Raw genomic sequence first — 21618 nt, forward strand, 5'->3', positions numbered from 1 at the left:
CGTCACGGAAGTTCGATGACTCTGCGCACATCAGATTACTGGATTCCAGTGTGCACTGCTGGGCCGCGCCGTCACCTCACCCGAGTCATTCCTTCCGTCTCGGCTCAGCACCGCGAGACCTTCTACCGGTGATCGACGTACAAGCAGGACATGGGCGATGTCCTATCTTTCGTCGCGGCTTGTGATGATCGTGGATCCTTCCGAGTTGCAGTAGTAGGCCAATGACCATCTGTGAATATAGTACCAACTTCGAGCCTAGGCTTGTCGCATGCGGGCGGCGCAAGCCTTCTTAGGCTTGCAGCAAGGTGGTGGTGAATGACGTATTGACGCGCAAGCAGCGATAAATATTGCACCATTCAAGACGGATTGTGTGCGGAAGTTCAGACCTATGATGGCACCGACCCGATTACTTACCGAGTAGGGTTCCAAGCTGTATACTAAATAAGGGTTGGGCGGGAGGCGGCGTAACCGATTAATTTACCTACCGATTAACATAGTCGCGTTAGAGTCGCGCTAGTTTGCGATGCACGCGCACTGAGTACTCGGGACGGAACAGCATGACGGGATGACTAGGTTACGCGTGAGTAGTGACTTCCAGAAAGGGCAATCCATAGTGTCTTTTGCTACGCAGCAAAGTTATTTCGGTGACTGAGCGAATGTATTGATTTAAATGGCGGCCTAAACCAAGCCCAAACCTCCTCATTTCACAACCACTATGGCCGCCCAAAGCAGCTCCACCTTCGTAAATCCTCCAAACTATACTTTTACCTCTCATCGTCTCAATCGAGTTCTCCATGCCTCCGACAAGCAACCGATCGTCCTTGTAGCATGTGGCTCCTTCAACCCCATCACATATCACCATCTCCGCATGTTCGAGATGGCAAATGACTTCGTTCGGCAGAACACAAATTTTGAGATCGTTGGTGGATATCTCAGTCCGGTTAGTGAGGAGTACAAGAAGCCAGGACTGGCTCGCGCCCATCACCGGTAAGTGCGGCCTTTGCGCTGCCCAATCTTATCTTCGAATGCATATTGATACGTGAAATAGGGTTAATACGTGCACGCTCGCTACAGAGCAGGAGTCTTCTGGGTTAATGGTAGACTCGTGGGAGGCATTCCAGAATTATCAACGCACGGCTGTCGTCCTCGACCACTTTGATTACGAGATCAACACGGTTCTCGGCGGGGTATCTACCCGAGATGGTGAACATCGTGATGTTCGGATCATGCTTCTTGCCGGCTCGGACCTGATCTGCACCATGTCTGAACCAGGTGTCTGGTCCCATCATGATGTCAGTCATTTGCGTTGCGCATGTCCTCCGAGCTAATGAGTCCATTCTTAGCTCGAACGTATACTTGGGCGCTATGGCACGTTTGTTATTGAGCGCACAGGGTCCAGTATGGACCAAGCGACGGACAGCTTGGCACGCTGGCGAAACAACATCTATCCAATCCCCCAGCTGGTCCAGAACGATGTTTCCTCAACGAAAGTTCGGTTGTTCTTTCGTCGGGGTCTCTCAGTTCGGTACCTCATCCCAGCTGCTGTTATTGATTATATAAAGCAGAATTATCTATACCTAGACGACGGGTCGGGCCCGGAGAAGGACAAGGGGAAGGACAAGGAGAGTGGAGAGGCTGAAACCAACCTCCGAGACGGCGGATTTCTACTACAGTCATAACTGGCTTCCAGTTGATACCTCGGACGATCGATTTATTTTGAACGTAGAAGACGAACATGTATTCCCCCAAAGCTTGTCACGGTAACGGAGATGCCAGCCTCCATTATCTTGGATACAATACGAATTGGTTAGCATCTTGTTCACGGAAAGAAATAATAACCGTAACTCGCGTGTCTATTGAATTTTAAGTTGGGTGGTCCTGACATAACTTTCAAAGGGCGCAAGGCCACTTAAGAGGGCTGAAATGTATTACTCATCCACACATTTCTCTCTGAAGTCAAGTGACCCGAACACCGAGCCAGTTGAAGGTAGTGGCGCTAGTGTCGCCAGTGTTCTGGGTCTTCCAGTTATGGGTGTCGGCCATGATGCACTTCCAACAAAATGCACTATTAGAGCACATATGCTCAAGGGGATAGGTATAATGGTCGTGCACTCGATCGCGGTTTCCGGTTTGTCTCCGCCGTTGAAAGCGAGAAAAAGCAGTTGGCTGTTGCAGGTCAAAGCCTTGTTAACAATGTCATAGGTGCTGGAGGTTCCTGTATAGTTGTTGAGGGAAGCCTATGTGATGGATGTAAATTTGATGAGTGTTAGTTGCTGTGTTAGTTGCTGTGCTTCATGATAGACTGGGATTATTATTTTGGAAACAGCGTAAGCGTCTCGTTCCGTCCGGTTGTCAAAAGGCAAAACGTAAAACCTTTTCCTACTGAGATAAGTCTGTTTAAGCGCAATCTTGAACCATAAGACAATGCTATTAATACTAACTGATTGCTTTAAATTTGGCAGGCGAGTCGAGTCTGCATTCGGAGATTCTGCACCAGCGAAATGAAATTGTGGTTTCCGAGGAGTCTGGGCGCAGATCTACCGTGATCCAGAAAACCCGGACTCCACTGATCAAGATCATGTCTTCTAGCGATATCCCTGGGCAAGATCTCATTCGTGATGCATCCAGATCCGCAAGCTGACCCGAGCCATTGAACTCCGAATCAGTATTACAGCGTTGTTCGGGACACGTTCCGCCAGTCAAGTGGAAAGTTCAGGGGCTGGCGCCCTGAAGTGAGTCGTCGGAAGCAGATTGAGTTTCAAGATTTAGCCTCAACACTTGCCGTCGCATAATAACTGTCATACCCCATATATTCAGACTGGAATGAAGTATGATTGACGATTAAATCAACCCTAAACGTAGCACCAATCAAGCGCACTAAGCTTGTTGAGGAAATCTGAACTGTCGTGAGCGTGATGTCCGCGATGCACGAGATGAGGTACTTGCCTCGGCGTCATCGTTTCAAGCTACAATGCCAACGAGAGGGGGGTCCATAATGAATCATGCAAATGGCAGATCGCGGATCTGGTAGCACGAGCTGGCAAAAATGCGAGTTATCGAGCGTTATCCTGGCCTGTGATAGACTCGGCCAGCGGTCAAAATAATTTTGCTCACAGCGCACGACGAAGTTCTGTACGAAACAAACTGCAAGAAAGGATAATATGTCAAGTGGGTCAATATTCAATATTCAATCCCTGCGATTTAACTATCAATATATCATCAGTGGTATGTTGGAGCCTGATAAACAAGGGACGTGGCTAGAAAAATACCCAGCTGTCATGTCTCGCAGAAGTTTGCTACGGCCGTCAAAGACAGGACTGACGCAAGTGCACTCCGAACACAGAGGAAAGTGTGTGTAAGTGGTCTCCGGGCTTACACTGGACCAGGGGTTGTCGGTGTTCGTTACGATCAGCTTGAGTGCCATATCGTGAAGTTGAAAACACGTTGGCAAGATGACGAAAACATAAAAACAATAAAAGTGTACACTGGGAGAGGAAAAGAGAAGAAAGAAAACACCAGTAGTATCACAAATGTTCATTTCTTCTTTTCACATCCTAAACATCAATATTGACTTCCTGAACAACGTCGTGTTGAGCCACGGTCAGCCTTGCTGAGCAGTGTGTTCAGCGAAGCCGACCGTGGCCTGACACGCAAGCCAATCACGCTGGTTTAGCGCCAATAATAAGGACCCTGGTCGTGGGCCGCACATAAATTCGCACATCATGAAAGGGAAAGAAGAGAAGCGGAGAGACAAAAGGATACCTGGAATCGGATTACAGACTGGAAGGCAACTAGGTTAACGTAGGGTTAACGTGTGTTCGGTAATCCGCTCGGCGACGTGCGGAGATAACTGGAGATAAAAACGGCAGTCCGGGGTTAGGTCGAAAATCCCCTATTACGTGTTGAAGGGATGAAACAATGAGCACAACAACACGAGTGGTCTAGAGAGAACAGCCATTGTAAAATCGTACATAACAATGATCGTAACGGCGCTCGGCCGTGCCAGTCCCCGACTCCAGTTTGAACCACCTTGCAAGACTTAAAAGCAGCCTTCACCTGGTGTGCACAACATACTGAGCGTATTTTTTATAGGTCATTGCAGTAACTGCATCCAAGCTCTGGAGGATTAGGAGCTATCGGGATCCTTCTAAGTAAGTATCACACTTATATCATACTACATGTCGTCACTAACGTACGGTGGGTGACATATAGCGTACATAACAATGGATCTAAGTCGAGGCTGAGGCGAAAATACGCTTTCGGACTCTGAGATTACAACATTGCAGTGGTCTAGAGAATACATGACAGCGCCCAATGAACGTGAGTGAAAGGCTACACTTTCTAAAGAATCTTTTAACCCTAAAATGTAGTACAATAATGATCTAAAGCAATTCTAAGTAGAACATAACAGCATACAGAGCAATGAACATCGACTGTGAATGAAGGCTGAGACGGAAATACGCCTTCGGCGAATCTTTCCCTAGTATCCAAACGAGAGCTATGGCAAAGCAGGAACTCCCTACAATAAATGGATTATGGAGGAAGGCCATCATAACGGATGCTTGAACGACAGTCAAGACTATCCGAGTCTTAAGGGGAGACTCTAGAAGGACGGGTATGGTCGGGACTCCAGCCTTCTCGTCCTCGTCATAGTCACGCACATCTGTCATAATCTTTGGAGTACCTTGAGTTGGGAGTTCAATCACAGGAAGAAAGTTGCCTTACACAATGACAAGTACGATTGACCGTCGACCAAACGATAGTCTCAATGACCGTCCATGGAGGCGCGATCTGATCCGACTTCCACGACGACTGCAGTGCTGAGTGGACGACGAAGGCTGTCCCACAACTATTTTGAAGTCAAAAATGACAAACGGCGAAGATGCGACAGAGCACATACCCCCTGATGATGCCGTCGAATATGGCCTTCATCCCAGGAACTCGTTTGATGATGAATGGTTCGCTAGATTTCGGTGGATCATATTCCAATTCTTCATCATGATTCGTACGTAATATCCCCTTGAGTGCTGCGCCAATCCGCCAAAAATCAAGCGGCGTTGCCCATAGAAAAGCAGGGACAGTAAAAACTGCAGTGACGAGCGTCATTTTTGGTGGACATCGACATAAAGCGATCACGAGTAGTGACGCATTCAATGCCAGAAAGGCACGGGCAAGGTGGAACAGAGGGGCAAAGCGCTTTGTGACAGCCGCACCCCAAGCACCGATTACAATTTCTTGATCTTTCAGGTGGTCAACACCGACTGCAAGAATGTCGCATGTCACGCATACGGTGATCTTTTAAACCATGTAATTAGAAGACTGTAAAGCCTGAAATCCACAAACAAAGGGCTTACCGGCCTCCAGTCCAGCTGTTCTGCGATCTCGTAGGACATGAGGGATGACAGCAAAAGACTGGTCACCGCCACGATGATAGGCTGCAGGATCACAGCGCTAAGGAAGGTTGAAGTTGTAGGTATGGCCATGTTTGTTGAAGATGGGTTATCCGAGTCCACAGGCCCGACAAGTGGGCGTACAATGGAGTCATACCCTTGTGGATGACCTTTTATCTTTCCGAAGAACTTCGGCTCCCAGATCTAAAAACTCCTTACCACACTGCCTTACAGCAGAGGTCAAGACCTCCTGCACCGCTTCGGCAATGGTAAAGCCTGAGCACGTTACCCTACCGGCGGGCAGGCACCATGCCCGACCAGGACGGTTGCGGAAAGCAACCTTTCTGTCTCACATATCTCCGATAGGCTGACCCCTGCCCAACCTCGTCCAAGCATGGGACCTGTCTGGCGACTACACCATATCGCAGCCTCCTGCAGTTTCCCAACGACGCCTACCGCACCCAACCTCCACCTCGCGCAGCCTCGGGCCATGATGCATGAGGCCTGATGTTAAATGAAAGGACCTCGGAAACTGATAGTGAGTTTCCTGATCGCGGCGAAACTCTTCTTCGTACGAAATGGGTCTAGCATATGTCAGACGGTCATGGCTAGTCGGTTCCGGACATTATTATAGCGCTCCGAGTTGGGGCCGTGCACTGGCTGAAAGTTGATGTCCCCTCAAAGTCCGCAAGGGTCCAACGTGCCCGTATTATTGTGATGCGCAAGTTGCCTAACAGCACATCAAATAGTCTATATATATAGCAGGGATCGGCGTTACCGACTTTATTATATCCGTGGGATGTTTTGCTTGTCTGCACCAATCTATGCTAATTGACCCGGTTTCTCAAAGTTGAGAGCACACGGGGTCCCAAAGCTCCATGCTCGGAGGACAAATACTGGAAGTTTAAATAAGAGAGAGAGTCGAAGGCTGCTCGAACAGATAGATGAGGCTTAAAAAAAGTGGTCAACATCACGTAATCACGGAGTTCATAAACACAGAACGTACTGCCTCCTGCTAGTGAACCCGCTCAACGTTGGCAGCAACCGACGACATGATATCTTCAGCGCTATTTTTTTCCTCGGTATAATAACCGACCCCCGTCTCGGTTCATCCACCAGATTGGCCACGAACTGCCACATCAGACTGCCAATCTCGATCCTTGGAATTGGCAACGCCGATGGCGGCGAGTGTGATCTGAGTCTCGTTTCTCTAATCGATGGTGCGACGGCCGGTCCACTACGTATAGGCTGCGAAAAGCCGGAGCGAAGCCTCCCTCGTCTCTTCGGGCCCTCGGTACTCACTGCTCATGGCCCTCTAGCTAACTGCAGCCTTTCCCGCTGGCCCGAGCTGGCAAACTCCCTTCCAAACGTCGTGTATGCTTGTATTCATTAACCTTTCTATACCACTCCCCAAATGCAACTTGTCCCCGTGAACGGTTTGAATGTCCATCGCCGCATCTGCTTTTAGCCTACAACCTCCCATACCCCTTCTAAAGTTCAATGACGGCATGGCGCGCATCAGCGCTCCCGAAACTCCTCGGTGAGCAAGAGTCAATTAACGTATCAAGTGTGTGGCAATCACCTTTCTGGCCTTGCCTTGCAATACTATTTGGTCCGTGATAAATCACACCCATCCCAGTGTGCCCAAGCTCGCACATTCACATCAAGAACATTACCCATCTTGCCAATGACCTTATCTTTCGGCGGGCTTGGCTAAATCTCCCTAGCCTACAGGGCAAGCAGGTTTTACTGTGGTTGGGATAGACCCTTGTTTAACACACGGTGCTTACCGGCGTAAGTTATCATTCCCCGTTTCTTTCGTATATTGATACCTTGCGATGCGGCGGCCTCTACTACAAGCCTGAGCTCCACGGCTCTCTTCCCGCACAATCACCGTGTATATCTGACATTATTTAGATATACTCAAGACATGCGATGCACGCGCCACTCCCACCTACAAATATCCCTCTTGAGTCACCTTATCAAACCCGAATACCCCATGCTGTTACCGTCGCCGATTCTAGCACCAAACACCGCGAGGCAGCCTGTCGCCGACAGCTTTCGACATCCTTCGATCAGATCATGGCATTGTGATACCACGACTCAACAAGTTTTCTTCGTAGATTCATTGTAGTTTTAGACACATGTTTTCAAGCTGTAGCTACTATCAATCAGCTGTTTTTGCTGTTCTCTGTGTGATTCCTCTTTCCTCTATTCATCTAAATTTAGGGCGAACTGTACATCTATTATTAGGTGGACCGCAGTATATATAGATTCTAGAAGGGGTACGTAGCCCTACGTAGCCTCTACTAGTCTTAGGTTAGTCTACTGTAGTAGTTAGAGTTCTATAGCCCTTATAGCCATCCCTTCTTTCCCCCTCTTGCCACCGAATGAACAATACTTGACCCAGGCCGAAATTCGACCCATTGCAGGTACATCGATGGGTCCCAACCGAGCGCGCGCTGGTCTTAGTATTAGATTAATATTAATATTCGTTCCCTGGCTACTGCCTAACCGTATCTTTGACTATTTGATGTACAGGCATTGAGATATCTACAAAGGGAAGCACTTGCATGGGGATTTGTACGTATAAAATATGAGGGAAAAATACAGGTCTGCGTGACTCTACTTCGGAAGTGTATCGATATTTAAAAGACGCTGCATGCGATAGATAGATAGAAGCTAACATGAAGAATTGAGTTAGGATATACAGAGGATGTGTGTCAGAACTCGTGGTTGAACACATCGCTCTCGCCCTGCGGTGCGGCAGCATGGTCATTCTCCACCGCCGCCTGTCCGTTGCCTTGTCTCCCAGACCCGTATGTTCCACCGGCTGCATCTTCTGGCGCCTCCAAATCAACACTTGATTCTGCTCTGTGCGAGTAGGTTGACTCTAGATCGCCACCATCGCCAGCTGTAGAGCGATTCTTCGACTTCTTCTTTCGTTTTTTATTCTCGGGCGCAGTATATGCATCCTCCGTTCTCGCCCACCTATCTTTCTTCTTCTTCTTCTTCTTCCGCCCTGTAGCATCTCCTGCACCTGGCGCATCAGGAACTGTGTCATTGAAGTTGGCAGGGTAATGCCAGCGAGAACTGCCTGATTCGGCTGAACGCAGGCTACCTTCTCGTTCAGGGTTGTAGAATGATTCGTCGTCAGGCTTCCAGAGAGCACTGCCATTGTTGGGCTTGATGGAGGGATCCTGTGTTGTTGAGCGGCTCGGCGCTACTTGGCCTTCCTCCAGTTGCTGATCATCAAGGGCAGAGTGTGCACTGCGGTCGTTGTATCTCCCTGCCCACTGGGAACGCTGTTCATGACGCTTGATGGTTGAAGTGTCGACAAGGCCATAGCGTTGGACCCATTTGGGTGTACGACGGTGATTCTTGTTATTCCTAATATTCTGCGGATTCAGAACACGTCAGCACTTTAATCCGCAAGACCATGCGGCTAGCAATCCTATTACCTGTATGTAAAAGTTGTGCGCGTGTCCTAGGACAAGGAGGTTACTTAAATGTCATCGGACTATCACAATCACGGCGCATACCTGGAATGTATCCGCAGATCGTGAGTAAAAGATTCAGCCAGAAGTCTTTCCCAATACCGAACCTTGATGCTACAGCTGAATTCAAATAGGTCAGCACTCAACTCTACAATGGCATTCCTCACGACGAGATTACAAACATACATACCCAGTGGGGGGAAGAGCGTCCCCATAATAAAGAGTATGACAGCGTACACATGGTAGCGCTTGACCTTTGGTCTCGCCGGTTTATTAGTCTTTGCAGGCATGATGCTTGCCGTGACCGACGTTCATGAAAGGGAAGAAGAGTGGGACACAGGCTTGGCGCTTGGTGTTGCTGGCGGCCTCCCAAAGTGAACCCCCAAAAGAGGAAACGACACGTGAATGATGCCGTTACCTAAACAAGCGTCGTAACATCGTGTTCAAGCACCGTCCGTTATTGGACTTCAAAGCTTCAACGTTAACCTCGACCATCCATACTGTACTCATCGGCTAGCGCGACGTGTACAGTCTTCAGTGAGTAATGGAATTGTCAGATCTATATGTCTAGTTTCAATGTTCTCGACAGGAATCACATTTCGACTTGTTTCGCATCAGGTCCGCACTCCCAAGCCGGAGGCACTTCACAACTTCTATCATGGACCATGATGAAAACGAACCGGTGCTCGACCTCTCAGATGTCGTACATGATGAACCTTTGGGCTCAGACGAGGAACAGATCCATAGTGGAGATGAGGTCGACGTGACCGGCCCCCAACACGCCTCTTCCGCATTCTCTGATTCATCACACCTTGCCCATTCGCCACACGACGGCGTGCCCCTTTCCCTTGACCCGTCAGCACCTCCGGAGCACTTCTCAGTGGAAATGCTCGAGCGCGAAATCGCCAGTCTTCTCCACCAGAATGCGACAGCCGCATCGGCTGCACTCCTGAGTGCTGCCGCCCAACAGCGCCAAGCGCAAAATGAGCAAGACCACGATCCCTCCATTCCGGACTCCGCTCCAGATGGCACACAGAAAGTCAGCGATATTGCAATTGCGGGTGACGCTATCTCTGGTCTTGGTCTTAATCTTCGTAGTATCACTGCCATGTTGCAAGCAGCTCACGCACAGGCTTCTTCAAATGGGCGCCATGCTGAATCTTTGAAAAGCCACGACGCGGAGCTTGAGCATAGTCTGCGTACGACGCGCACTGCCCCTGCCTTTCATTCTCTAACGGCTGGCGATGATGATGACTATATTGTGGATGGCGCTCGAGAACGTGGTCCTCGGGACTTGGACCTCCTTTACCCCACAGAGGATATAAGGGGTGACGTACATGATGACGACCGAAACGGGAGTGACGCTGGATGTTCACCACAACACAAACCTCGGACGGACGGATCAGACGCCCACGAAGGCGTTCCTGGGGAGTTCAATGACATCAGCGACATATTGAATCATCTCTCGACACACTTTGATACAGAAACAGAAACAGACCCGACTCACGGACATCTTCAGGCACCATCGACCGAAAGTACTTCGCCCATATCTCGTTCCCGCACCACCCCTGCCCAATCACCCGTGCGTTCTAGCCAGCCCCTACCCAGTCCATCACGCCCCACGCCACAACCAATTGCCTCTACATCAACAGCGCCAAAGAAGTCTCCCGAAAGCAAGAAGTCAAAGAAGGGGAAGGATAAAGACAAAGATAAAGATAAAGAACAAAATGGTGAAAAGGAGAAGACAGTACACATACACTCGTGTGAAGAGCCGCTGTGTCGCAAAACATTCACTCGGAGGAGCGATCTCGCGAGACACATGCGGATCCACACCGGCGAACGGCCGTTTGTCTGTAACCATGGCGGATGTGGAAAGACGTTCATTCAGGTTTGTATTATTTATCAGATTACACGCAGTATCTTACAACTTTTTGGACACCTAGCGATCTGCATTACACGTTCATCAACGGGTGCACACAGGCGAGAAACCGCATTCTTGCGAATACCCGGGGTGTGGAAAGACCTTTGGAGACTCGAGTAGTCTCGCACGGCACCGGCGAACGCACACAGGAAAACGACCCTACAAGTGTGAAGATCCAGAGTGCGAGAAAACGTTTACACGTCGCACGACGCTCACCCAGCATATGCGAACTCACGATCCAACATGGGAACCAGATCCCAACATGTGGGTGTCCAAGCTTAATGGTTGTATTCACAGATACTGATTGGATCATGCAGAAAATACAATTTCAAAGCCAAAAAACAAAAGGTTTCTGAAACAACGGAGGATCTCGAGCTGGAAGAATCAGTGCGAACTATCTCCGCATTATTCTCTCAGACTGGGGGCGTTACAATCAGGCCATTGGAGGCTAGTGTGCCGGGTGAGCCACTTGAAGCGAGAGTTGCGAGTATCAGTGCGGAGATTGCCGCTGCAATTGCCCAGGCATCTTCGCGAGCGCTGGACGAGGACGAAGATGAGATGGAGGAAGAAGAGGGTGTTGACGATGATGATGGATGGTGCTCTGGGCATGAGATTGGGAGACCTGAGAGCATAGTGCCCAATACGAGCGGAATCAGAGGCAGTGGTAATGGTGACAGTGGTGGGAAGGGTATTGCAGGCGTGGAAGACAACGATGAGGACAGCGACACTTTTCCTATCCCACTACGGACACGCAAGGGTAAGGAACCGGTTTCACTAGTAGGAATCAAGAGGAAACGATGATCAAGCTCCTGTCGGCCGGCTCGTGTATGTATTGATATTCTCATTTTACGTATCTGCTGTATGATCACAGGGAATTCACGTTCGGGGAGTGAGTCTTCCGAGCCGTACCGGACTCAGAGAGTACTGTGAGAACAATCTGCTGAATCATAACCAAGGTCCACTGGGAAGCGGATCCATCATCAAAGCGCTTATTGGAGGAGCCCGTTTCCATCCGCACAACACAAGGGGAAATATAACGCTTAAGTATTGTGAAACATTTCCATGTTTCCTTGCCCGCTCTTCACAACACCTTAGAACATTCCCCAGAACTGCAATGGAATCAGTCTCAGAACAACCCCCTAGCACGGATCTGATCACCTTGAGCAGGTGAGCGCGGATATGTTCCGCGGGTAGAGCGCGCCATTGACGCATCTCGTAGACATGTGCTTCACGACCAGCTGCGACTGGGAGCAGCCGCTACGGGAGATCTCACCCTCTTGCTCATCGCTATCCAAGTGACTAGCAAGTTCATAGCTACAAATGTGCGGAAAGCCCGGCTCATCAACCTGTACGTCTCGCATGCTTTTATTTGGAACACCCCTGATATGATGATCAGTGTCGGCCTTGCTGGCGAGACCAACGTCCAAGGCGAGGAGCAGAAAAAGCTCGATGTTCTATCCAATGACATCATGGTTAACGCCCTGCGGGCGTCTGGAAAGACCGCGGTCTTGGTCTCGGAAGAGCTTGACAATGCTATCATCATTGAGGACCGAAACAAGGGAAAGTACTGTGTTGTGTTTGACCCCCTTGATGGTAGTAGCAACATCGATGCTGGTGTTAACATCGGTACCATCTTTGGTATTTACGCTGTGGTGCGTCTTTCTTGAATTGATCTTATTGTTGGCCTCATCGGCTTTTGCAGAGACCAGACTCTAGTGGGACTATAGAGGATGTGCTCAGACCAGGGAATGAGATGGTCGCTGCAGGATACACCATGTGAGTCGTCCATATGACTGCATTACAAACGTACTCACATCCACCTAGGTATGGTTCTTCCGCGAACCTGGTTCTCTCCACGGGGTCCGGTGTAAACGGCTACACCCTGGACGCCGCACTAGGAGAATTCATCCTCACCCACCCTGACGTACGACACATCACCTCCTATCTCGCGCCCATAATATAATGTTCCTAATCTTTTCCCCAGATAAAAATACCTCCTCGTGGCAAAATCTACTCCTTCAACGAAGGCAACTCGATGTATTTCCATCCTCCCGTGACCAACTACCTAAACTCCATCAAGTACCCGAAGACGGGTTCTCCATACTCTGCGCGGTACATCGGGTCGATGGTTGCGGATGTGCATAGGACATTGCTATATGGAGGGATCTTCGGCTACCCTGACGATAAGAAGAGCAAGTCTGGGAAGTTGCGGTTACTATACGAGGCATTCCCTATGGCCTTTTTGACCGAGCAGGTAAGTGTTTTAGGGGGGTAAAACTCTGGATGACTCCATTACTTATCATGACACACTAGGCCGGTGGAGTCGCAACTACGGGCACTAAGCGTATTCTTGATATTGTTCCAACGGACATACATGAGCGATGCTCTGTGTTCCTTGGGAGCCGGGATGATGTGCAGGATCTTATGAAATTCTATGAGAATGCATGATCAATGGGGCTTAGCGACCGGTGATGTACTGTTATATTGAAGTATGTATTATTCAATGGAATTGTATAGCTTGCTTCATCACTACGTGGTTTTTGTGTCCACAGCATGAGCTGATCTTTCAGAAATCAAATGTCCTCGGAAACCCGATTTCTGATCACGGCCCGCCCCTTTAAAAGGAGTGCTGGCTTATAGTGCTCAGGTTCTCAAAGGGTGTACGTGACTTTTGGGTCGACATGATTCTCGTATTCAGTCTTCGCTGCGAATGGGATTTGGCGCCATAGTCGCGCACTATTACTCCATAGTGTTGGGCCAGTCGCGAAATGTTGCATGGGGAAAGAAGGGCCCTCGACAAGGCTCGAGCAATCATATTAAATTTCATTTCGGCAGTACAGTAACTCATTACTACCACAGCGAGGACTCTGGTTTCACTGGCGCTGCGTGGTGGATCGTATACACAATTGAGCTCAAGGTCGTGGACGACCTGACACCTTGAAGGAGTCTCGGACAGCCGGAATATGGTTGATCGCCAGGGACTGAAACGCCGAAGACGATCGGACCAAGGAGATTGGTTCTTCGGGAATCGGCGCCGCTGTTGCGAAAATTGTGATTGTTCCTGGATGTATCACGAGCATTGTGCTGTCAGCTGCCATGTCAGGAGCATATGTCGCTTATCGTAAAATATTAGTCAGTACCTCTGAAACGCTTAGTGAGCACGCAATAAGTACCAGAAATCTTATCAGTTCTGGTTATTCTTTTTTTCACTGCATCCCGTCCGTCGTCGCCATCTCCAACGCACACGCATCGCCATAATCAAACCATAGATAGCTCACGCCATCTCGACTCATGCCTCCGTTAAACTTGCAAGGACTCAATCTCGTTCATTCAGCTTCTGCTACACCACACAACGACGACTCGTTAGCATCCCCGCCTTTCCCTGACTTCTCAGCCCACCTTGACTTGTGGACAAACCTTGCATTCGAAACCGATGAGCCTATTGCTCACAACAAGGGAAAGAGAAAGGCAGTCGACGACTCAGAAGAAGACGCCGGTTCTCCTCTAGGTCTCCCCACGCACGACAGCCATGAAAACGTAGTGCACCCTCCGAGCACGACCATCATCCCCCATTCCGATGCGCATGCGCAACAGTTTGATCTGAACGCGCTATTAGCTGGATTTGGCATCGACCCATTCTCACTCCCGCAATCAGTGCCTGCGCCCGCGGAGAATGTGCCGGCTGCGCCTTCACTCGCGCAACTCCTTGCTTTGCATACTGCTCAAGGAGGGACTTATGCAGTGCCTCCCCCTCCCCCTGTCGTGCATGCCCAGCCTGCTTCCCAATCTGCTAATAAGCGAGCTCGCACGTCCAAAAACTCTACGCCTACAGAGGCATTCGACCCTTCGTCCCCGTCGTCGCCCACTGCCGAAGACACGCCAGGTGATTCCACCAATCCTCTATCCGCTGCGGAAGACAAGCGTCGTCGGAATACCGCGGCTAGTGCGCGATTCAGGTTGAAGAAGAAGGAGCGGGAAGCTGCACTTGAGCGACGGGCAAAGGAGCTTGAGGAGCGTGTTACTGAGCTGGAACGCGAGTGCGAGGGGCTGCGGAGGGAGAATGGGTGGTTGAAGGGGCTTGTGGTGGGCGTGACGGGTGCTGGTGCCAAATAGGAGGACAAGGAACGGCGTCGCGCTGCTAGGCGACAATCTTTCAGAGAGTGCGCGCTCCGCCGGAGGCTTTTTGCCATATCCCTTCGCGAGGTGATGGGAAGGCATTGTTCATGGATCTGGTTCTCGGAGCTTGACCTTCTTATCACACGAGACGTTGGTGAGGATGGAGCACCATGAAGGGACCACGAAGTTTTTTCAACCAGATGTATTGTTATCGATAATTTTTGAACTGTTTGAATTCTTTTTCCTGTGTAGACAGACGGTTTCACGAACTTCCTACTGGGCACGTAGCATACAAATTTGCTTAGTCTACTTGGCGTGTCGGTATGCCAAGATGGTGGTTTTCTTATCATTGGAAGGCGTGGATTGTGCTCTGGTCGTGTGATTGCGGCCGACAGCGTGGCGTATCGAGTCTTTGGTATAGGTGTTTATTTGGTATTGTTGAATCGTTGTCTGCGTGCGGGTCCGTGCGCTGATAGTTTTGTATAAAAGGACGCTCCAGACAACTCGAAACCTTACCACTCTGGCCTTTTGGCTTAGATCAAGTGTAGTATCTGTTCTTAATAGTTTAACCACTATTATGAGGGCACCGCCCTCATTCTTTGGTTATCAAATTTTTGCCGCCCTTGTCTCTTCGAGCTCTGCTTGCAACTCGAGGGGTGTGATGACCTTGCCTCTGCACTATCGGCTTGTGTCGTCGGGGGATCTCTTTTAAAAGAGTTCTTTGTCTCTTTGTCATTTGTGCTACTGAGCTGTCTTTTGACTGCTTATGGCCAATAGCAAACAGATCATGGATTCAGTACTATAACAATTTAATATATTTGTATTGACGCGCACTTGGAATCCTATAACTTTGCCGACCGTCACGTCCAGATCTTGCCTCATGTGAACTAGCCTAGCGAGATGCATTTAACAGAACTAGCCTGGCTCCTACGGCCAATACCCTATAAGTGTGTCATGTTCTAAACACCCTCCCTCATCTTCTATCTTGGCTATGAGTGCAGGTGCAGGGCTACCGCTATGGCTCAAATTTCTTGATCAAGTATGCCTCTGCTGTTCCAACCGAGACCAAGTACTCATTTTCTCCAGACATCTACAGTCGTCACCTCGTTGACTGCTGCGGTTCTTCTCTATACCCGCTCTGCAGGTGTCGCATACTTTGTCACTGGTGCCGTCTTGTGTTCAGGGCTTGCCAAGACCATCAAGATCGCAATACGCCAGGAGCGCCCATCACAGCACTCCGCACGCAATGTAACCTATGGGTACGATCCACTGACACCGCATACAGTCTAATTGCATTCTCAACACGCTCCTGCAGGATGCCTAGTTCACATGCATCCACATGCACCTTCTTCGCTACATATATTACTATCGCTTGCCTCCAGTTACCTCTCCATCCTACCTTTCCCACTTTCGCCGCCCTCGCTCCAGTAGTCGTCTTACCATGGACATTCTTCATAGTTGTCTCAAGGGTCTGGTTGCGCCATCACACATGGCCGCAGGTTGCGGCAGGAACCGCCTTTGGAGCCTGCTGTGCTAGCGTTTGGTTTAAACTGTGGATGGACGATGTGGCCGACGTGAAGACAACTGTATGGGAAGTCGAGGCAGTGGTACAATCCTGGCTTGCCTAATGATCTCAGGAGCACGGCTACATCCAATTCTTATACTTGCAGCATATTAGAGGCGTTTGTACATGATTCGACGACCCTTGAGGATCTAGAAAGTAGGTTTGTGTTTCTATCGTTCTGCTCTTGATCAATGGTGAATTTTCTTTCCAAGGTTTACTTATTTTCCCCGTCGTACGATACAGTGTCGTTCCACCAATTACCCCTTGAAGTAATTTTCTTCCCAATTGCGTGTGGTGTTGATTGTTCGGTCGTTTCCCCGTTCTTACTGTCAGGCAGGAATAGCTCACGAACACCAATCAGCCCTTGTGGGATATCCCCGCCTCCCGCAACGATTTCTACAACCTACCTGAAATCATGGAGGTAGGCCTGCAAGTGGAAAGAACATTGCCAATTTGCCTTCCCACTCGGACAGCGTGTCCTAGTTTAGCTCATCGCTATAGATGGCGATAAGTTAGGCATCTTCAGCTGAGCATAGTCGTTCATTCTCTCGTACTGATCGTGCCGTCTTCCTGGTCTGATCGTGGAACTATAGACGAGTAATTCATGTACTTGGATCTTGGATTAAGTTAGACGTTAGACTTAGCTAACCTACAAATTAATTTCGTGTCGCGTGACCTACGCGTTACGTGTGACGCGCCTCCTTGAAAGCATGCAGTTTCAGTTCTCAGATTTCTTTTTACTCGTACTTTAACCAAAATCGAGGATGAGCCTGCGCCGATTTGCCCAGGCTAACAATGCAGCAAATACCCCAGGGTCACCACACTCTCCGTCGCCCAGGCTGAACGGTGGAACTCAGACTCCAGTCACGCCTCGCACACGCGTGTCGTATGTTTATTCTCCATCTGCGACCCCTTCCATATCTTCCTCTACGCCATTCGACTGGGATGCTGCACGTTCAAGGAGACCACCCCCCTATGCTTCGCCTCTTAGCGCAAAGCGTAAATCTCGCATGAGCACCATCCCGGACGGGCTCAGGCCACTGCCAAAGAAGGTTGTGAAAAAGAAAGGCGTGTTTGAGAGGTCAGTGATTGTTTCGAACATTTAAACTTTATACATAGTTTATTAACAAGTTATCGATTTGCACAGAATCACAGCGTTGCCTTCACAGATTATGTTCGAGATTTCACTATTTCCTCACAACCTACCCATGCCGGCTCCAAGAACAACCGGATGGCTCATAGGCTCTAGCATGCATCTGCTGCACCTTTGTCTGCGTGTATCGCAGATACGCGCCACGGCTGATTCAGACATCGGCTGGGAAGACTTGTACTGGGAACGTAGTCAACAAAGCTGGTTTGACTGGGTAAGCTACGCTCGAAACCGAATCTCACGCTATCCTTACATATCTCTCGCAGACTGTTCCGATGACGGGCGTTCTGTTGGTTGCTTCAACGTTGAATGCAATGCACCTGTTCACGCAAAGCAAAACATATCGCCTCCATCGTCGAACCAAGGCAGACCCCGTATCCTCGCCACATACCACGTTTGTAACCTCTCCCGCACGTGTGCGACCCCTTTCTTCTGATGAGCCTTCCCCGGTCGCCTCCTTCAAAACGCGCATCCTGCGCGTGATAAAAGTCGTCATACTTTTCCTATGGAATTGTTTCATCTCCTTTTGGAAATTCCTGCTTGGTATTTCCACTGCCACGCCTTCGTCGTCTTCACCTGCCCGAGGTGCACCCGCAGATCAGGTTCAACAGCTTGAGGTCTGGACTCCAGGAGAGCTTGAGCGCGTGCTTCTCACGGTGTATTCTCCTATCCATGCTCTTATTTGGATGTCTACGGGTCCTACGAATTGGATACTTATGACTGCTGTGATGGGTGCCGTGGGCGTGCAAACCAGTCTTCTCGTACAGGCTTATGAGGGTCTTGTGAAAGACCGTGGTATTCTTGCAGCTGAGGTCATGCATGAGTATAACGAAGGGGTGAGTTGTCATTAGGTCTTTGGCAGGACGTTTCTCGCTGACATGATCTTTATCTTAGTTCGTGTATCCGCGAATGAATACTGTGAAGAAAGACGTCTCTGTCATGACGCATCAATCAGAGATGATAAACATCTGGGAAGACTAGTGATCATCCTAGAAATAGCTACATCATCCATGAGAAAGTATACCCTCACGCTAATATCATGCCTGTGTGTAGATTGGACTATCATCAGTGCATTCACCCTCATATCATATATGGACCCTTGGTGCCCGAAGCTTGATATACATATCGATCTGCGTATTTTATTCGTGACAGTTCTGAATCATCTCGAGCTCGTACTACCTAGATCTCGCGTATTATTCACCTACGTCACTCACAATTCCATTCTTTGAGCTCGTCGACCATCCTCCATATCTTCGTACATCGCTCTTAAAACTACTCAATCGCTTTGTCAAAGTCCCAGTGTCAAAGACATGATGTTCACGTCATGAGGATGAAAGTAGCAGGTGGGAGTGGGGATGGCACAGTGAGATTGTGGGACGTTGACAAGGGCAAGTGTGCCAGAACGCATGCTGTTGTGGGGGGTCGTCGATGGGTACAGGAACGGCGGGATGGCCAAAGGCAATATTAATGACCGAGAAGCATTATCCAATTTGGAGACAAGAGTTTGCGACAAGTGGTATAAGATTATGCATATATAAGACAATCAAATGAAGGGGTGCGTATTGATCAACACTCGGAGCTCGGCAATCGAACATTCGATTCCGCATCAGATTAATAATGTCCGGTTCGTCCAGGGAAACTTTTGCAAGACGGTCTTCTGTAGCAAGTCCAATGCGCGGCACAGCTGAATGCGAGGAGAGTCGCAAACGCTGGATGGTAGGGTGGAGGGTCAAAAGGGCGTCCATTATCATCTAGAATACACAAACTAGTCTGATAAAAGAGAAGCGCCGATTCGGGACGTACCTCGGGGTTCCTGCGACTGGGTTGACTATGGAAACGGAACGGAGGTGGTCGGGTGAGAAACCAGATAGTCCGTGTTCGTTTATGACCATTCCCAAACACGCTAGGTTTTTTTTATCGCAGACGATTATCAAATCCGAGTCAGCGACCTGCAATTTGGAAGGGTGGACACGTTCTACTCCACAGTTTCCCAAGAAAAGGGTCCCAAGGCTTTGTGGTGCGCACAGTTTCAATAACTGGGATTGATTGAGGTCTACGAACATGAACGATGGTGATTGAAGGTTGACGAGAAGCGGTAGTGTCGAGCAGCATATCCAGAAGCATATTGTATGCAATCTCCGGGTTGAGCACGGCACCGACAATATATCGGGGGTAAAATTTGCATTCCCAACCAGCGTGAGCGATGGGTACTGAGGAACAACATTGTATGCGCCGCTTCGTACGCTCTACCGTTTTGACACGGGCAATGAAGCACTCGTTGTTAATGTCCAGAGAGTAGGGACAGAATGTCAAGGAGCGAAATAAGAGAGGTTGCGTGAGCTAACGAAAGGACTGGCATTTGAGGGCGACGTCGTGAAGCATTCGGAAAGGAACATGTTCGAAGATTGCCAGCTGAAGTTTGGGTACCAGGCGGCCGACTTGGTGAATGTGTAAGTTACGGCCGGTCTGGGTGCAGGTCTGCGCAGACTCTACGTCTGCGTCTGTGACAAAGTCTGGGTGCATGCTCGGCAAGTCTTGGTGCCGTCGGCAAATCGAAGCGGAGTTATTATGAAACTCCTATGCGCTCATCACCCCCACCACCTCATCGTTGCCCGCCTGTCCGCTCCCCGCCGCCCACGATATCGATATCGAAAGGAATACTGATTGTGGGATGTGTTTATGGAGGGGGGTAGGACTTCAGGGGCAACCACGACAAATATGGTGTGATGCTGAGGCTGTAGAATGTCGACTTTAGCCACTGCATGGCTACAAAGATGGACCCGGCGTCCATGGTCCGTGCTCAGCGTGTGGGCAGGGGCGGGAAGCGGCGGGCAGCAGGTGGTTGTGCAGTGATACGGCGGTATTCAACTGCTGGCGACTTCAAACTCCGCAAACCGTGCCAAGTGTACACCCAGACTTTGTCACAGACGCAGACTCCAGGTCTGCGCAGACCTGCACCCAGACCGGCCATTTCAGACTCGTCCTCCCGACTTGGGGGTATACTCGGCACGCTGGGGGCTCCGGATTGCCTGTTAACGCTGAATTGCGATTGGCATCCAACACCTGAATGCCAATTAGTGTGGATAAGAACCCGAGATTCTCAACTTACCTTTCTTTCGCAAACCACCATGGCATCGAAAAAGCCCATTCTCTCGCGTCGCAATACCAGATCTGAAGGCAACGAGCAGACCGAACTAGAAACTCTCGGCAGGCGTGCAGAAGACCCGGCGGCTAGCGACGCTACTCGCAATGCCACTGTGCGAACCAACATGGTCCCAGGAGAATTGAGCAGCAGAACAGGTGATAGTAGTGGAACAGTTCATGATGGTGCAGGCCCCAATCCCCCGGGAACTGTCAACGGAGCAGGAACTTTGAGAAGGCCCAAGTCCTTGATAGGACGCGCAGTGATATGAGGTGGGTTGCTTGATCATTACATAATCAACACACTTACCCTGTCCATTTAGCGCTGGGAGGAACACAAAAAATGGACATTCAAGCGGAACGGCTACTTATGCACACTCGCAGGATTCAACCTTATCCTCGCCTCCATCTTCCTTGCCACTAGTGATGCGGCTTTCTGGCTTTGTTACGACACTGCTGGACTTGCATTTCGTATTCTTTTCACAATTGTTGCACTCACACCCCTGTTTCTTATCATAATTGCATTCATTCACAGCTACTTCAGACACAATTGATTTATATATTAAAAGATGGTCCTCAATACCTATTACCATTGTTTTGTATCTGTAGTAGAAATGGAGATCCATCCAGTACTTGAGTAGCACATCACGGACATGGTGATCCCTGTCTCAATTATTCCAAGGTAGCATCCATTTGAAATCCCTGTTTCGCGAAACGAGACATAGCAATGGCAAGATGGAGACACCTCAACTCCACTTCGAACTGCATTCGTATGGCGCAATTGCAAGTCGGCGGCATTGGGAATCATGGGATGTAATTGACGGGTTAACAACGTTGGA

At 49.5% G+C, this 21618-nt stretch overlaps 9 protein-coding genes across 9 annotated transcripts; 7 read left to right on the forward strand and 2 right to left on the reverse strand.

The window, feature by feature from the left end:
- Positions 1-715: 715 nt before the first annotated feature.
- On the forward strand, positions 716-3031 carry DEU56DRAFT_867199 (uncharacterized protein; the record flags this gene model as incomplete). The annotated part of the gene is made up of 4 exons (XM_041355412.1): positions 716-987; positions 1049-1292; positions 1344-1626; positions 2985-3031. 4 exons carry the CDS (start codon positions 716-718, stop codon positions 3029-3031), a joined length of 846 nt encoding a protein of 281 aa, XP_041215556.1.
- Positions 3032-4018: 987 nt separating this feature from the next.
- Positions 4019-5579, reverse strand: DEU56DRAFT_4686 (uncharacterized protein). Its single transcript, XM_041346377.1, has 4 exons — positions 5355-5579; positions 4901-5295; positions 4726-4849; positions 4019-4673 (listed from the first exon to the last, which is right to left on the reverse strand). The coding sequence occupies exons 1-4, from the start codon at positions 5481-5483 to the stop codon at positions 4383-4385; spliced, it is 939 nt and encodes a 312-aa protein (XP_041215557.1). The 5' UTR covers positions 5484-5579; the 3' UTR covers positions 4019-4382.
- Positions 5580-7852: 2273 nt separating this feature from the next.
- Positions 7853-9221, reverse strand: DEU56DRAFT_763111 (uncharacterized protein). The gene is made up of 4 exons (XM_041350779.1): positions 9078-9221; positions 8933-9007; positions 8852-8877; positions 7853-8788 (listed from the first exon to the last, which is right to left on the reverse strand). The coding sequence occupies exons 1-4, from the start codon at positions 9175-9177 to the stop codon at positions 8114-8116; spliced, it is 876 nt and encodes a 291-aa protein (XP_041215558.1). The 5' UTR covers positions 9178-9221; the 3' UTR covers positions 7853-8113.
- A 324-nt stretch (positions 9222-9545) lies between these two features.
- DEU56DRAFT_722952 (uncharacterized protein) lies at positions 9546-11609 on the forward strand (the record flags this gene model as incomplete). Its single annotated transcript, XM_041347752.1, has 3 exons — positions 9546-10775; positions 10831-11072; positions 11126-11609. The coding sequence occupies 3 exons, from the start codon at positions 9546-9548 to the stop codon at positions 11607-11609; spliced, it is 1956 nt and encodes a 651-aa protein (XP_041215559.1).
- A 313-nt stretch (positions 11610-11922) lies between these two features.
- DEU56DRAFT_721932 (fructose-1,6-bisphosphatase class 1/Sedoheputulose-1,7-bisphosphatase) lies at positions 11923-13256 on the forward strand (the record flags this gene model as incomplete). The annotated part of the gene is made up of 7 exons (XM_041347711.1): positions 11923-11975; positions 12028-12156; positions 12205-12460; positions 12511-12584; positions 12633-12732; positions 12793-13062; positions 13122-13256. 7 exons carry the CDS (start codon positions 11923-11925, stop codon positions 13254-13256), a joined length of 1017 nt encoding a protein of 338 aa, XP_041215560.1.
- Positions 13257-13963: 707 nt separating this feature from the next.
- Positions 13964-15382, forward strand: DEU56DRAFT_763146 (uncharacterized protein). Its single transcript, XM_041350780.1, has one exon. It carries the CDS (start codon positions 14100-14102, stop codon positions 14919-14921), a length of 822 nt encoding a protein of 273 aa, XP_041215561.1. The 5' UTR covers positions 13964-14099; the 3' UTR covers positions 14922-15382.
- A 583-nt stretch (positions 15383-15965) lies between these two features.
- Positions 15966-16552, forward strand: DEU56DRAFT_722917 (uncharacterized protein; the record flags this gene model as incomplete). Its single annotated transcript, XM_041347749.1, has 2 exons — positions 15966-16183; positions 16240-16552. The coding sequence occupies 2 exons, from the start codon at positions 15966-15968 to the stop codon at positions 16550-16552; spliced, it is 531 nt and encodes a 176-aa protein (XP_041215562.1).
- A 629-nt stretch (positions 16553-17181) lies between these two features.
- DEU56DRAFT_4917 (uncharacterized protein) lies at positions 17182-19072 on the forward strand. The gene is made up of 4 exons (XM_041346478.1): positions 17182-17569; positions 17636-17852; positions 17905-18474; positions 18533-19072. The coding sequence occupies exons 1-4, from the start codon at positions 17253-17255 to the stop codon at positions 18617-18619; spliced, it is 1191 nt and encodes a 396-aa protein (XP_041215563.1). The 5' UTR covers positions 17182-17252; the 3' UTR covers positions 18620-19072.
- A 1694-nt stretch (positions 19073-20766) lies between these two features.
- On the forward strand, positions 20767-21397 carry DEU56DRAFT_920944 (uncharacterized protein; the record flags this gene model as incomplete). Its single annotated transcript, XM_041358502.1, has 2 exons — positions 20767-21042; positions 21103-21397. The coding sequence occupies 2 exons, from the start codon at positions 20767-20769 to the stop codon at positions 21331-21333; spliced, it is 507 nt and encodes a 168-aa protein (XP_041215564.1). The 3' UTR covers positions 21334-21397.
- Positions 21398-21618: the final 221 nt, after the last annotated feature.

This window comes from Suillus clintonianus (assembly GCF_016758775.1).
Source record: "Suillus clintonianus strain FC179 chromosome Unknown DEU56scaffold_1, whole genome shotgun sequence".
NCBI lineage: Eukaryota > Fungi > Basidiomycota > Agaricomycetes > Boletales > Suillaceae > Suillus > Suillus clintonianus.